Here is a 17,142-nt window from a genome sequence, read left to right on the forward strand (position 1 = left end):
TTTCGCTTAGCTAATAATATTCATATGATTAAAATTATAAAATTATCTTTTTTTGTAATTTTCAGACTTGCAATAAATTTTTTTATAAATTATAAATAATATTTAAATTTATTTTAGATTAATTGCGATTATCTTATAAAACAAATTTATTTTAGTTTTCTTTGTTAATGATTATTAGCGATGGATTTATTGTCACTAAGTTACTAGCAAATAACTAGTATGTTTTAGCAGCATGTTTCTTGTGTATTATTAACTGGTAGTTTTCTAACTTAAATAATAGAAGCTATGAAATTTATTTTTATTATTTCTATTTTTTTCAAAATTATATTTTTTATTATTATAATAAAAATTATAATGAAATAAAATTCAAGTATTAATAAAATTCTTAGCTAATTTAAGTCTAATTAATTTAACTAATTCAATTATATATTATTAGGTCAACATTATTCATTTAAAATCGAAAAGAATAAATTGAAAATTAAAATTTTAGTATTTTATGAAAATCAAACTAAATTTATTTTGAGTAAAAATCAAATCAAATTGAATTGATCTGATTTGATTTAGTTTGATTTAATCGGTTAAACTTTTTAATAAGATTTTATTTTTTTTCATTCATTATTTTTAATATTTTAAAATTTAATTGAAATATTTCAATTTTAATTATAATATAATATCTATATTATCAAAAATAATATAAAGTTATCACTAATCAATCTGATTTTTTTTTCTAATTAAAATCTAACCGAATCGAAATAAATAAAAAATCAAACTGAATTTTTAAATTAATTCAATTCGATCAATTTTTCTAATTTAAACCGAATATTGCCCCACTTACATATTATAAAATTACAATAAAATTCACATCTGAATTACCATGAATTTTTCCATTGATAATTCAATAAGAATATATCGTAATTCATTTACTAACGGATTACTAACAAATTATAATCCGTTGTTTAAAAGGTAATTGGTTTATAATGACTTTCAAATCCGTTAATATTATTAATGAATTTTAAATCTGATATTAAATTAAAAAAAATAATTTATTAATAAATGTAAAATTTATTGATAAATTTATTAGTAAATTATCAATGGATTGCAATTTATTGATAAATTCATTAATAAATTAATGACGGATTGCAATCTATTAGTAAATTCATTAGAAATTTAAATAATTTTAAAATAATTATTATTTCGATTAAATAATAAATTTTATTATTAATATTATTTTTTATTAATTTAATAAGATTTAAAATTTATATTATTATTACTAAATTTTTAATTTATATTTAATATTTATTAAAAACAAATGATATAAAATGAGAGAAAATGATAATAGAAAAAATTAAAATTATGAAAAAGAAAGAAGAATGAAAGGTAACAAATGATTATAGAAGAAAATAAATTAAGAGAAAATAATAGAAAAAAATATAAATAGAAATGAAGTTATAGAAGAAAATAATACGAGAGAAACTAATACAAATGAATTATAGAGAAAATGAAGAAAATGGGAAGAATGGAAGAAAATAATGGAAAAAAAATAAAGAAAATAATAGAAGAGGGAATAGAACAAGAGAAAGAAAAAAGAGATGAAAGGAATAATAGAAAAGAAAATGAGAGGAAAAAATTATGAAATAAGAGAGTGAGATGAAAGAAAGTAATAAAAAAAAATTGAGAGAAATGGAAAAAAATGAAAGAAAGGTAAATAATATAATGAATGAATGATAAAAGGGGAAAAGGTGATTTGTATTTATAAACGTAACTGATTAACGAATTGAAATTCATTAATAAATTTGATGACCGTTGGATTTCCTCACCCCGGTCTGGGGCTAGACTCACGACACCAGCCCATCATCTAGAGGCCCTCAAGTCTCATCACATGCATCAAGTCCGGTCCACTCAGTTTGGAGATCGGACTCCTATCAATCTCCTCAATCAGGTCGGCCTAGCCCTTTGGGCCCGATAAATAAAATCCTTTCTGGGTTCAGCCCATATCATATCATCTGGTCCGGCCCAGAATCAGGAAGAAGACCTACTCATCATTCACTTGGGACCACCCGTACGCGCATCCGGGAGAATCAGGGACCGTCACGCATGGAACAACGATCTGATTTCCTCGTACGTCCATATCAACGTGACAGGGACAGATGGCCCAATGACATATATTATGTTACACGTCACTAGCGGATAAAAGAAAACATATAAAAGGAGAAATACTCTCCTCTAGGTCGAAGTTTTTCCAGTTTTACAGAACCCATTGTAAACCCTATTTTATAAATCTCAGATCATCAAAATCTATTTGTAATCGAAAAATATAAGTTTTAAAATAAAAAATGAGAATTTTACCTGAGATTTTATTTTAAGTTTATCAAATAAATGACATCCGTCGGTAAATTCAATATTTTTTTATCCACTAATTTAATAATAAATTTAGTAATGAATTTTCAAATTTGTTAATAATTTTTTGAACATATTACTAACGAATTTAGAATTCGTTAATAATTTAAACACTTTTTAAAATTTATTAACAGATTAAAATCTATTAATGGATTTTAAGTCGGTTAATAAATTTTAATATTAATTATTTTATATATTTATAAATCAACTATAATTTAAATTTATTAGTAATAATAATATATTATAATTTAAATTTATATTAAAAATTATTAATGTGTTTTCAAATTTATTGATAAATTTGTTAATATCAACTCGTTAAAATTATTAATGAATTAAAATCTGTTCTAGTATTAAGTATTCTTTTTATTATTACTTTTATCTATATATATATTACATGGAATATCATTTGAGAATATTAAAAACGACTAACCAACAATTGTTTTAATATGAACTTTACTTTATTATTTACTCATCTCGCTTTTTTAGTAGTAAAATGATGAAAAAAATTTATGAAAACTACAATAAATAAATGACATAAAGGGTATTTTAATAAAATTATTTAATATTTTATTATGTATTAAGTAATTTAATTAATCATCGTGTAAAAATCTCAATCATTCATTTAAAATTAAAAATTTTATAAGAATTTAATCATTTTCTTATAAAATTTTTGTTTATAATAAAAAAATTTAAAATTTATTATTTATTATATATAAAAATAAAATCATAAATAATTTTATAAAAAATTATTTAAATTATTTTCTTATAAAATTATTTATGTCAAAGCGAAGGATTAAATAATTTTTTCGTTATCAAATATAAATCAACCAAATGTCATTTGTCAATTTATTATATAATTATATATATTGCTCCGATCCACAAATATAAATTTACGGCATTTTCATCTTGATTAAAACAATAATTGATATAATTAAATCAAACTTTATATTATATTTTATAATATTTATTTTATTAATATTACATAATTATTAAATTATTTTTATAATAAATAAATATTTTTAAATACAAATTAAATGATATTATATTAGAAAGCTAATAAACACATTATTATTTTAAAAAATTACCTATAATTTGAAATGGATAAAAATTAAAAAAATAAATCCATATTTGTAAGAGGGAAGGAAGACCATTTCATTTTTTGTAAACCTCATTATTTAAAAATTATAATTATAATTATAATAGTAGAATTTTAAAAAATAAAAATTTATCATTTAGTTTTTATAATATATAAAATTTGTTTTTAATTTAAAAATTATATTAAAATATCAATAAATTTTAAAAATTATACTAATTATTTTTTATCATTTAATTTTTATAATATAAAAAAAGTTATTAATTGATTATTTAATTTTATAAACTCTCTATTAATCAATTTTTCTTATTGAATGCATTCTAAATGTTTTTATAATATTTAACGCTAAAATTTATAAATATATTAATTAATATTTAAAAAATATATTTTACTATTCTTAATTGTCAATATTTTTTTTATTCAAAAGCTTTAATAATATGTCTTGTAAAAATAAAAAGAAAGTAATAAAAAATAAAGAACCACTTTAGAATAAAATTATGGTAACATTACAGTGAGTCACCCTTTATTATAAATAAAATCATTTTATTATTTTAAAATTATTTGAATAATAATTAAATGGTTTAAATTAATCAAAATTAAAATGAGAAAAATAATGTAAGTGCGTGTGTTCTCTGTATGTGCAATGTCCTGCCGACAGATTCCTAATAATTTTTTTTTTTCATTTATTATTTTCATATAAAAGTAATAAAAAGAAGTTATTGAGAGAGAGAGGAGAGGAGCCATGTGCCAGCCATGCTCGTGGAATGGGCACACTTTTGTCTATCTAACCGTGTGAACGTACTTATTTCATGCACGTGTTATTCGTGCTGTTATAGCTTCTAGGGGATGGGCGGGACCGTCTCCTCCTTCCCAAACAAGAAAAAATCAACGGGTGTGATATTTTTAGCAATCATCCACCGATGATCGCGGGTAAAATATTACGAAAATTATTATATTTAAATTAAACTAATTTAATATTAACAATTATTCTTTCAATTTTATAATTTTTGTTATATATATATATATATATATATATATATATATATATATTAAAAATAATATTTTTTTATTAATTTTCTACTTATATCAATTTTAAAGATATTAATTTTTATTAAATATTAAGAAATATTTTAAATATTCATTTAAAAATATAATTTTAATGAGAGATTATTTTGGATATATGAAAAATTAAATAGGATTATAATAATTAATTTATATGTTATTATAATTAAAAAAAGTGAATAATAATTTTAGATAATTAAAAAATATATATAAATAAAAATTATAGAATTAAGAAAGTAATATATATATATATATTGTGTATTTTCATCATAATTTATAGTTTAATTTTATATTAAAATAATATTTTTTAATATGAATTTTATATTAATTCAAAATTTAAAAATTATTATTGTTTATTAACAATATAATATATTATATTAATATAAAATTAAATTATAAACGCACTTTAAATTTCAGAGTAAGAAGTATTTTTTTAATTTTTTTTAATTTTTAATTTCATCATTATAAATATTTTTAATATATTTTTGAAACATAATTCAAAATGTTGAATTGAACTGTGATATAAACTACTTAAAAGACTTGCCTTTTTCTTGGCAGATTTTTTATAAGTCAGATAAGAGTTTTTTTTATGAGATAGACAAATAATAAACTTGAATTTAAATAATATAATAAATGGTGTAAGGTTTTGAATTAAATTTGAATTCAGATGTTGGTACTATTTTTAGCACAACCTATAAATGTTGATAGAAACACTCAGCACAATATAAAGTCATTATCATCTTGGAGTTGCATTGTTGTTCTAAATATCACTAAGTGATTTTTGAAATCTACTGTTTTGTCGTATTTGTCCAAATTTAGCAGTTTTAAACTTGATGGATAATGTCTCTACCAAAATCCTTTCGAACAGGTATAAGGCATCGTCCAGTCTATAATCCTCCTCTTACTCCTTCTAGTACCTTTATACGGCCCGTATCAGCTTTCAATAGACATCCTTTGGAGTCTCATCCGACGACTCCACTTCCTTCCTTATTCAGGGAGTCATGAAGGAGGTCTTATCCCGAATTTTATACTGCTAAAAAATGTGAGGTAGTTGATACTTATGACTATCACTACAATAGTCAAATTAGTAAACTGAAAAAATTGGCGAGTATAATAAATTGCTTAGAACTCAAGATTAGTTATGTAATAATATATATCTTTATTTTTGCGATCATATTAGCTTTTATACTGTAAGAAAATGGAATTAATTATAATACTTTCTGAAAATATGGCTGGTACCGGCTAATTGATAAGAATCCCATCGGCTAATTGATCAAAAATTCTGTGGTTACAAGTATAATAAAGATTTGCTGGATTGTGCCTACTAACAGTAATTTCATGTAAAAACTCAACCTATTCAAAAGATAGCGAGTCTTCATAAAAAATCGAGTGTCATAATATTCATATATTTTTTTTTACGGGTGGAACCATATATTGACTTATCAAATACTTATCACGTATTTTTATTTTATGACGACACTTTATAACTTATTTTGCATGATTATTGAGTTATGTTACGATTAGTACAATTTAAAACATATATTTTATTAAAAATATATATTAAATTAAATCCAAATCATTAATTTTAAATCTAAGTCTCGTTGTATGTGGAAAATATTTTTTTATTAAAAATATTTTATTAAAAAGATATTTATATGAAAAATATTTTTTTAAAAAATAATTTATTTTTTATTATGTAATTTTAATTTAAAAAAATAAAAAAATAAATAAATTTATATATAACCGTGATTAACATAATTTCCAAAATTTAGAAAATAAATTATTTTATTAAAAAAATTGACTCGGCTTTGCTTTTCACTCATCTTTAAAATTAACTTTTTTTTTATCATTTTTGAAATGTTAAAAATATTAAAACTTAAAAAATATTTTCAAAAAATAAATTTTCTCAAATCAAAACAGAGATAAAAGAACTCTATTAAAAAAATAAAAATCATATCTATATAAAAAAAAATCAATTTTGCAAGTCTCAAGCATTATATGAGAGGGCCTTATTTAAAAGAAAAAAAAAAGGACGAATTCATAAGACGAGCGACACCACAAAACTGTGTTAAAGTTTAGGAAGAATATGTCGGTGACTATAACAATGGCTACATTTCTTCTTGGATTTTGATATTTAAATATTATTTGGTTTAAATGTATTATTTTTTTATAAAATTATTTTTTAATAAATAATTTAATTAGATTATAATAAATAAATTTTTTATCTTTTATTAAAGAAAATCTATTTTTAAATTTTTTAAAAATAAAAAAATCAATAAAATAGAAATAATTTTTATATTTTCTAAAAATTTTAAATTCTCAGCTGAGTTAATCTAACTAAATTAAGGCGAAATTTCGACTGAAAAGAAAAAATGCCAAATAGTCTACAAATTGACAAATGGTCAGTGTATTTTGCGACCACAATATTGGATTTCATATTTGAAATCAATAATATATTAATTATGATCTTATAAATTAAAAAATATAATTAATATATATAGCTAAAATAATAAATATTATATTATATTTTTAAATATACCTTTCACTTATATTTTTCATCATTAATTTTTAATTGAAATTAATAAATTTTACTGAAATTGATATATATTAATAAGATATATATGGAAAAAAGTTAATAAATAAATAAATATAATAAAAAAAGAAGCGACACGTGATTTAAAATAAATTAAAAATTAACGTATTTTTATAGAACATTGTATTGCGCAAACGCGCAAAATGGATGGTAAGATAAAAAATAATAATTTTTTTTTAAATTTACTTCTAAATTATAAATAAAAATAAAAATAGTTAAAATTTATTTTTTAGTGCAACTTTACTTTTAAATTATAAATTTAAAATAAATAATCCCGACTCAAGACATGATGACTCTGAAAATTAAGAAATTCTTTTTTAGTTTGGTTGGTGACTTTCCAACTCCCTATTCTTAGTCAAAATTTTCAATTAAAAATACTTTCCCTCCCAATCATTACTCAATTATATATATATATTCACTTCTATATCACACAAATATTCTTTTATATATATATATATATATTAAATATTCATTTATTTTCCTTTGTTAAAGTTAAATAATTTATTTTATTAAATTATTTTTTTGAGTAAATTAAATTAATTAATTAATTATTATTTTCAAAATTATAGATAATTTGAGTAAATTTTATATAATTTCATAATCATAAGTCTCGGTAATTATCATCATATAAGAAATAAACATAATTACTTTAGTAAAGAAATAAACATAATTGCTTTTTACTAAATAATAGTGATGATGGTTGAGTTTTCTACATTTAGAATAAAGTCGAACTCTAAAAGAGAGTCTAGCTCCAAAACTCATCAAACCATCCTTAAACAGATCAATTCAACACTGCAAACCCTAATCTAAATACATGGGTAAGCCTGACCAATCGTGATCACAGACCCTCCAGCCCGATAATATGACATGAGGGAGAATAGTTAGTCCAGTCACTTCACAGCCTTATCAGTATATACACCGAGAGAATTAAATGATCGTCTAATATAGAAATGTACTCTAATGCGTTTGTACGTACGGATCTGAATGATAGAATCAGATAATATTATAGTAGAAATGCGATTAGAAGTGACTAGCAGATAAAAGCAAAAAAAATAAAAAATAAAAAATATTTTCTTTTCCGATCAAGTTTACACACTCATTATAAATCTTATTTTCTGAATTTTAAAATATCATATAAAAAATTATTTTTTTAGTTTTTAAATATATATCATTAACCCTCTGCTTAATAAGATTATTTTTTAATAAAAAATTTAAATTTTTTTATAAAATTATATATAATTTCATATTTTTAAAAAATAAAAATTTCATAAATTAAAAAAAATTGTATTTCAAATAAGAAAATTGATAAACAATTAATTAAATTAGTATTAAAATTTTTAATTGTAAATAAAAAATAAAGTAATTGAAGATGATTAAGACTAGCTCTCCTTGTGATATAAAATTAAGGGAGATTTATAATTTAGTCATTAGATATTGCCATTATTAACAAGTCAGTCCCTGTATTTTTAGAAACCTATTAAAACATTCTTATGTTTTCTTTCCGTTAACGAAATAGTCTTTCCGTACTCTTTTCCGTTAAAATTAGATAAAGGAGGAGTGAGAAAATTTTTAAAATCTAATTTTACCCTCAAATAAAATCCTTTATTTAGTTCTCAAATATTGTTATTATTAACAAGTTAATCCTTACATTTTCAAAAATCTATTAAAACGTCTTTATCATTTCTTTTCGCCAATAAAATAGTCCCTATATTTTCTCATATCTGTTAAAACGTCCTTATTGTTTCTTTCCATCAATGAAATAGTCATTTCTTATCGTTTTTTTCCGTCAACGAAATCGTCCCTCCCTATATTTTTAGAAATCTATTAAAACGTTCTTATCGTTTCTGTTTGTCAACAAAATAGTCCATATCTTTTCTCACATCTATTAAAATGTCCTTATCGTTTCTTTTTGTCAACGAAATAGTCTCTATCTTTTCTTTTCTCCTCCTCCTCCTCCTCTTCCAAATCCAAAAAAGAAGAAGAAGAAGAAGAAGAAGAAGGAGAAGGAGAAGGAGAAGAAGAAGAAGAGAAAGAAGGAAAAGAAGAAAAAAAAAAAGAAGAAAAAGAAGAAGGAGAAGAAGGAGAAGAAGGAGAAGAGAAAGAAGAAAAAGAAGAAGAAGAAGAAGAAAAAGAAGAAGAAGAAGGAGAAGAAGGAGAAGAAGGAGAAGAATAAGAAGAAGAAGAAGAAGAAAAAGAAGAAAAAGAAGAAGAATAAGAAGGAGGAGGAGAAGAAGGAGAAGAAGAAGAAGAAGAAGAAGGAGGAGAAGTAGAAGCAGAAGCAGGAGCAGAAGCAGAAGGAGAAGTAGAAGCAGAAGAAGGAGGAAGAATTGATGAAGAAGAAAATGAAGGAGGAGGAGGAGGAGAAAAATAATGGGGGTAATGTAGTCTTTTACTATATTTTTAACGGTAAAAATAGACGGAATGACTATTTTGTTGACGGAGAGAAAAGATAAGGACGTTTTAATAGATTTCTAAAAATACAGGGACTGATTTGTTAATAATGATAATACTTAGAGACTAAATTACAAATTTCCCTAAAATTAATAAACCTTTCAATGTCTGTATTTATTCCATAAAGAATTTTTTCATAAAAAAATATTTTAAAAATTTTTTTAATATATTTTATTTTTTTAAATTATAATTAAATAATAAAAAATAAATTATTTTTGAGAACATATATTTTATATGTAAATGATTTTGTTTACAAAGCTTAAGCCGAATTAAGCTACCAAATAAAGAAGTTTCTAGAGTTAAAGTCAAGTAACTGAAACAAAACACAAATGGTGACCTTATATCTATAAGAAATTGGGTGATGTTAGATGAAGTGGCAATTTTTTTTAATTTTTCATTTTAAGTCACAAATTTTATAAAAATTTAATTAAATTGATAATTTTTTAATAATTTTTTTAAATTGAGTATTCAACTATTTTTAATTTAAAATATTTTATTTTAAAAAATTTTAAATCTTATATAATTCTGTAAGAATTTGTTTAATTGTTTTTAAATGAATAATGTTAAATAAGGGAAAATGATTAAAATAAAATAAAGAAATAGTTTCCAGAAAACGTTTTTGCTAGGACTTAGAAAGTAGACTTGGAGTGGGTTGCTGTCTGGTGAATGGTAATGACACATACCAACTCGAATGGAAAATGACTTTTTTCTTTTTTTATAATTATTATTCACAAATAACATTTCCATGCAAAGGGTCCCATTTAAATCCAACCGCACGATGTCTCAGCTACAGAATCGTGTGGTTGAAAAAGCAACTTTGTATATACAAATGCAACCCTTTTACTTGAGAAGAATCATCAATGCATGTAAATGAGTAGACTCTCAGAAATCAAATGTAAGAGGTAGACAAATCAAATAATAAATTCTCCTAAAAAGGAAAAATAAAATTATTGGATTCTTTCCCGCACTTACCATGTTTAAAATAATGCATGATTGGTCAAAAGTTAATATAATTTGACATCATACATGAAAATTAATTCTTAATATCATTTTAAAGCAGAAAAGTTTATTTCATAAATATATTATTTATTTATTTTTTTTGAAAATATATTATTATTTACCTCAATGATTATGATTAAAACAAGAAATCAAATCATGAACTTTTTTCTAAATCATTTAAATACATTATAAAAAAATTTATTTAATATATAAAATTCGAAAAATTGACATTTAATAAAACTTTTATATCAGAAATAAATAAATAAGTAAATAATCAAATATTTGTTTATTAATGGTAGCTAGCATGCTTGTCCATGTCCTAAAGTAGTCATGTTTTATTTTAGAATTGAACCAGACCTGAATCAAACTGCGGATCTGAACAGACCGATACTGGTGGTGCCTGTAATTGGCGTTTTGGTTTAAAGTTTCGGTCCGATTCAGAAACTGAACCAGTTGACCGGTCTGGTTCGGTGCCAGGTCTATCATAAAGGAAAACATGAGGACAAAATGGTAAATGGATAAAACTGTCGGCTTGGCCAACTCTGGTTAAATTAACCACGGTCTCAGGTTACAGCTCGGAGTACGGACCGCTCGTGAGTTCCTCTCTCTATGGCATAATGGAGCGTCGGTGACTCGGAGCGAGTTAAGTGTGTTTTCTTTTTTTAATAAATTATTTTAAGAGAGAGAAAATTATTCACAGAAAGCGAGAGATTTTGATATTTAAACCGTGGAAGCCGAAAACCAATGCATTCTCCATTGAGAGAGAGAGGAGAAGCACAAAGAGAGAGAAAGAGGAAAATGGTAGGTTCAAGCGATTTCGTCTCCGTTGACATGGAGACTCTCTCTCTCGGTGGAAAGGTAACCTGCATTCTCAAATACAGATGTCTATATTACGCTAGATTCTGCATTTTTGCTTCCTTATAATGTTGGTTTCAGCAAAGCTGTTTGGTTCGTGAGAAAATGCGGGAAAACAAAATAATGAAACAATAAGGTTTCAAGTATCAATATATAATTTTTTAAATATGAGTTTTATGGTTTGAATAACGTTGAAAATTCCCCCCCCCCTTTCCGTTTCTGTTTCCTCCTTTGACTAAGATTTTGGTTGGTTCTATTTTTGTGCGCAATTAAAGAGAAATTGAGTAAGATATTTGTTGCATTTTGTTATATTATCTATGTTTTTAATTGCTTACTTTGTAATTTGACTGGTTTTAATTTTAATATCATCTTATTTGCGATCATTGAATGGATTATACTCTAATGTTTGGTTCATTTACAAAGCTTTTTGGGAGGACGCATTTTCCCTTTTCCATATGAAATGCATACCATAAGGCATGATAAGTTCTGGGTTCTGTGCTTCTTCAAATTTATTGGAAATTAGCAGTATTCGGATTTTTTTTTTAACAAACAAAAAAGATTATCCTATCTGATGCATGCTAATACTTGTTTTTAGTTTGTGGCTGTATATTTTTACTTAGCCGGCCGGCCCACTACAGTCCTTATTTTAATGGTAATACGGGTCAGCTTACATTCCAAAATTATGTTAATTGCTATAAAGGAATGTAACGTTTGAGTTAAAATCTACATTTTCCAATTCTGAAATGCTTATTTTCCTAAATGAGCAAAATTGATGAGGTATTTATGAGAAAAGAACAACTGCATATGCTTATATTCCTAAATTTACAGAGTATACTTGGTTTGGGTGGACCTCAAGTACTCCTTTCCTCAAAACAAGTGAATGATAACCAAAGGGAGATGCACCTTTACGATGGAAGAATTCTTTTTGTGAACTTAATTTCTATTTAAGCTAATAAGGAGCGGCTTTTGGGGTTCAACTATCACTTATGAGAACCACCTTTATTCTCTTTTTTGAAGTGTTTAGTTAGTATTAACGTTATCGGAAATGTGCCTGCAGGAGTTCCCTATAAAAACTTCCCTTGGTTGTATATCTGTCTCTGTATATGGAGACCAGGACAAGCCAGCACTCATTACTTATCCTGATTTAGCTCTAAATCGTAAGTATGTGGAAAACAAAGAAATCAACTGGTTTAGCAATGTGGAAAAATTTCAAGATCCATATCCATGTTCCTTCATAATATTTGTTTTCTATAACAATACTTTTATATGAAATTTCTGTATGTACTTGTTTCATTGACTAATCAATGAGAGGAAAAGAAGCATTTAATATTGATTTTTTTTCAGCAGACTCTACTAATTAAGCTCTAACTTAACTTTTGTCTTTTTATGTTTTGAACAGATATATCCTGCTTTCAAGGATTATTCTTTTGTCCTGAAGCATGTTCTTTGCTCCTCCATAACTTTTGCATATACCATATTAGTCCTCCTGGACATGAGGTTTGTAGATTGATGCTTTACTTCAAACTTGTATGATTTATTATTATTATTATTGTTTAACAGTCTGCACTGGTAATTATCATCATCGTTGAGTGCTATGATTTTACTTTGTTTCTTATCTGGTACTTTTTTCAAGAACTATTGCAGTTAGGAGCTGCCACAAGTAGCCCTGATGATCCTGTTCTTACTGTTGATGATTTGGCAGACCAAATTGCTGAGATTCTCAACTATTTTGGGTAATAACATGATGCTAAGTTGATTGTTCTTCCAATACTGCGTCATCATGTTATACCACAAACTTAAAACTTTTCCCTTCCAACTGTTGTTTGATTAGAGGTTTACTGTACAGCATCTATCTTATGCTTGAGACATATTCTTTGTTAATATTATCTTTCCTATGGTCAACTGTTTAGTGATGCTTCTGACTAGTTGTCTAAAATATATGTGACCAGAAAACACTAACAATACATTTAAAAGACCTTAAGCTGTCTATTTCTTTTGCAAATCATGTCATCAATACAATGATTGCTTGTTTATTTGCTTTTTTGGATAAGAATGAAAGAAATCAACTGATGTGTTCATTTCATTTTTTTTTTGTCCTTTCCAGACTTGGGGCAGTTATGTGTATGGGTGTCACTGCTGGAGCTTACATTCTAACACTATTTGCTGTATGCTTCATTCCTTTCCATGATTTGCATGGATTGATTTCTATTGCTTCTAAATTTGTGTTCAATCCCTGGGATTTACTGGTCTTTTTTTTTAATGCTCTGCAACAGATGAAATATAGGCAGCGTGTTCTTGGTTTGATACTTATTTCTCCCTTGTGCCAAGCACCCTCATGGACAGAATGGTTGTGCAATAAGGTCCTTACCTGCAACTTTTGTGGTATATTAAGGGTCAAGTAATCTCATTCTTACACACTATGATAAATTATTTGCAGGTAATCTGTAACTTACTATACTACTATGGCATGTGTGGAGTGGTGAAAGAGTTCTTGCTTAAGCGGTATTTCAGCAAGGTATTTGCATTGCTTCTAGTTTTTTCTGTAGATTGTGCCTCCAGAACTGAATTGTTTAAATAACCGAGTTCTAATTGGTGATAGCAGGAAGCTCGTGGTAGTGCTCAAGTACCAGAATCAGATATTGTCCAGGTCTGCAGAAGAGTTAGCCCTTTGACATTATGTGTTTGTTTATTTAGTTTCCCCCTCCAGTGATAAATGCTTCTAATCCAGAAAATGAAATCAAACTAGTAATCAGCAGTCAGTCTTTTTACTCCCCAATTTGATGGTGTGTCTCATTCCTTTTGTTAGCTGCTGGATGAAAGGCAGAGTTTGAATGTTTCGCGGTTCCTTGAAGCTTTAAATGGGTAAGTGCTGCTTTTGATAACTTTTCTTCTCTCTGGTGACTCTTTACACATGTAAATAATGCAAATACAGGTGTGCCCGACTTGGATTTTTTCCATGACACGAGCCACTGTTCTATGTCCACTTTACCTGCAAAGCGGTGCCACATGTTCAAAAAACAATATGAGCTTTGTGCTATGCTTTAGCTTTTTGATGTGATATTGTTATATTTTGTTGTCTTGCAGGAGACCAGACATTAGTGAAGGACTGAGAAAGCTACATTGTCGCTCCCTGATATTTGTTGGGGAGAACTCTCCATTTCACTCTGAGGCCCTTCACATGACATCAAAATTAGATAGAAGATACAGTGCCTTAGTCGAGGTATGTAATCTGATTTCAAAAATTTGTTTGCCTGAAGTTTTGAAACAGTGGACAAAGTTTTGTTTACTGGAGGGTACGGGGACCTACAGGTTCAGGCATGTGGATCCATGGTGACAGAGGAGCAGCCCCGTGCCATGTTAATACCTATGGAGTACTTTCTAATGGGATACGGTATGTACAAACCACCTAAATTAAGTGTGAGCCCAAGAAGTCCTTTGAGTCCATTGTGCATTTCCGCTGAGCTCCTATCACCAGAAAGCATGGGCTTGAAGTTGAAACCAATAAAAACACGAATACATGTGGACGTTTGAAAAATATGGATAGCTCATAGCTGGCAAGAGTGCTTTTTGTAATCTATTTATTGTTATTTTCTTTGATTGGTTGGGGAAGAAAAACGTGGGTTGGACTGGTAGAAGATTGTAGATAGACTAAAAAGAAGGGGGAAAAAATTATAGGGGGAGATATTAGGAAGAAAGCAGAGATTGGCATTCTTTGATTTGTAATCATATGTGTAAGTTGAGGATGAGGAGGATTGAGTTAGTTGTAAATCCTTGAAATAAATTTTCACAATTATAAGCAAATGATAATAATAGCGATAAATGGTGGACGTTGAGCTCGTGCTTTCTCAAGTTGGCTTCCACGTTAATTAATTTGATTCTCTATTCTTTGTTTGCAAGTTAAAATAAGCTGAACAAACAGTTTACTTATTATTATTAACCCAGGCTTGATATGGCGGAAAGTGAAATGTCCTTCTCTATCTGAAATGGAAGCTATGTTGACGCTAAAATATTCGAATCATTGGTAGTCTTTGCCATTGGAAATTAAAAATTATTCGGTGGATTTTGTTTGATGGAAAATATTTTTTTAAAGAAAAAAAATGAAAAAACGAGAAAAATTAGTTAATAAAAATGTTTTTTATTAAAAAAAATAAATTATTTTAAAATAATAAAATTTAAAACACCATTAAATTTATTACTTTATTTGTTTTATAATTTATGTTCTTTTTATTATTTAAAATTATTGTTTGTTTTTTATATTAAATTAATAAAAAAATTATATTTCTTAATATAAATAAAAAATTATAAATAGAGAAAATATTTTTTATTAATTTTTTTTTTGCAAATGGGGCTTTAATTACATTTTCCGTCTCATAAAGATAGTTTGACTTTCTTTTTTAGGCTTTTTATATTTTATACCATTTTATTTTTTTGATGTTAATTTATTTATTAGTTTCTTAATACATTTCTGTTTATTATGTACATAATAAAAATCTAATTATTTTTATATGATTTAATAGTGAGGTAATATGAATAAAAATGAAAAAAATATTAGAAAAACTTTAGTTTTATTAATGAAAAAATAAAAAATAAAAAATAAAAAAATAGTTTAATTATATTGATTAAATTTTATTAATAAAAAACGAAAGATTAAAATAACTTTACGGGGCTAGCTAGGCCAGGGAAAATAGCAACTAATAGCTTCTAAGCAAGTTGGCCTACATGTTGATACAATGAATAGATTCAAGATGGGGGCGTATCCTGACAACAAGAGTTGCTCCGTGCATGAAAAATTTATAATGTCTAGGCGTATCATTTGATTCCAATTAATCTAAAAGAGTTGAAACGCAACTCCTATTCCTACTTTTTTCCAATTCTAATTTCGAGTTAAATTGTTGAATTATTCCATATTTAATTTGATAAAAATTTAATTTAATTTTTAAACGAATAAATTTAAACGTAATTTTTAAATTCGTTTAATAAATAAATTAAATTTAAATTTCATAATATTCAATTTGTTAAAATTTATAAATTCGATTTATTTTCAAATTCATGAATAGGTTTATAAACAGGTTTGTGAATAATTTCATTAAGCAGATTAACATTAATATTATTTATTAAATATAAAATTTTTAAAGTTAAACTCAACATAATTTAATTACACTTTTAAAATTTATATATATTTAAATAGTTAAAATTGAGTAACTCAAATATAAGTGTAAAAGTTAATTTATAGATAAATTTATTTAACTAAAATTATTTCTTTTTTAAATTTATTAGTTTTAAATTAAAATTTATTATACATATAAATAAATTGAACTATTCATTAACTATTTGATACTAAACTCGATAAAAATTTAATTCATCTAAATTTATTTACTAAACGAACCAAATTTAAACTTATTAATGTTTGGTTCATTCAAAATGATTAAAATTTGAGTTTAACTCAAACTCAAAAAAAAAAAAAAACTTTATCAACTATGATTGAATTCATCAAACCTAAGCTCGGTTCAATTTCATTTACGCCGTCACTTTTCAATGAAACCTATGAAAATCACTCACTGTTCCCTGGAAAGTCAAAAGAGAAGTCCCATTGTGAAGTAGAGCACCCAATGTAATTAATGTCCCTTATCAAACCATTTGCGGGCGAGTTGTACATAAAATCAGACCCTGTAACAATAAAATTTTAAATTGT

General features: G+C 25.4%; 1 protein-coding gene across 4 annotated transcripts; it reads left to right on the top strand.

Annotated features, from left to right (window-relative positions):
• The first annotated feature begins 11,294 nt into the window (after positions 1–11,294).
• Positions 11,295–15,299, top strand: LOC110604246 (protein NDL2). 4 transcript variants are annotated; one of them, XM_021742393.2, is made up of 11 exons: positions 11,295–11,453; positions 12,508–12,607; positions 12,850–12,947; positions 13,095–13,183; positions 13,555–13,615; positions 13,724–13,810; positions 13,888–13,965; positions 14,050–14,097; positions 14,257–14,312; positions 14,535–14,670; positions 14,760–15,299. In XM_021742393.2, exons 1-11 carry the CDS (start codon positions 11,340–11,342, stop codon positions 14,979–14,981), a joined length of 1,089 nt encoding a protein of 362 aa, XP_021598085.2. In that variant the 5' UTR covers positions 11,295–11,339; the 3' UTR covers positions 14,982–15,299. The 4 variants fall into 4 exon arrangements, with proteins under 4 accessions (XP_021598085.2, XP_021598086.2, XP_043808053.1 ...); XM_021742394.2 differs by having other exon boundaries at positions 14,053–14,097; XM_021742395.2 differs by having other exon boundaries at positions 11,313–11,453; positions 12,279–12,607.
• Positions 15,300–17,142: the final 1,843 nt, after the last annotated feature.

Source organism: Manihot esculenta, chromosome 16 (genome assembly GCF_001659605.2).
Source record: "Manihot esculenta cultivar AM560-2 chromosome 16, M.esculenta_v8, whole genome shotgun sequence".
NCBI lineage: Eukaryota > Viridiplantae > Streptophyta > Magnoliopsida > Malpighiales > Euphorbiaceae > Manihot > Manihot esculenta.

Excerpts from the sequence above, each read along its gene's own strand:
- LOC110604246 (XM_021742393.2), top strand. The coding sequence starts at position 11,340 with ATGCATTCTCCATTGAGAGAGAGAGGAGAAGCACAAAGAGAGAGAAAG. Across the intron at positions 14,098-14,256 it reads CAGAATCAGATATTGTCCAG|CTGCTGGATGAAAGGCAGAG; the intron begins GTCTGCAGAAGA and ends TCCTTTTGTTAG. Across the intron at positions 14,671-14,759 it reads GATACAGTGCCTTAGTCGAG|GTTCAGGCATGTGGATCCAT; the intron begins GTATGTAATCTG and ends GGGGACCTACAG.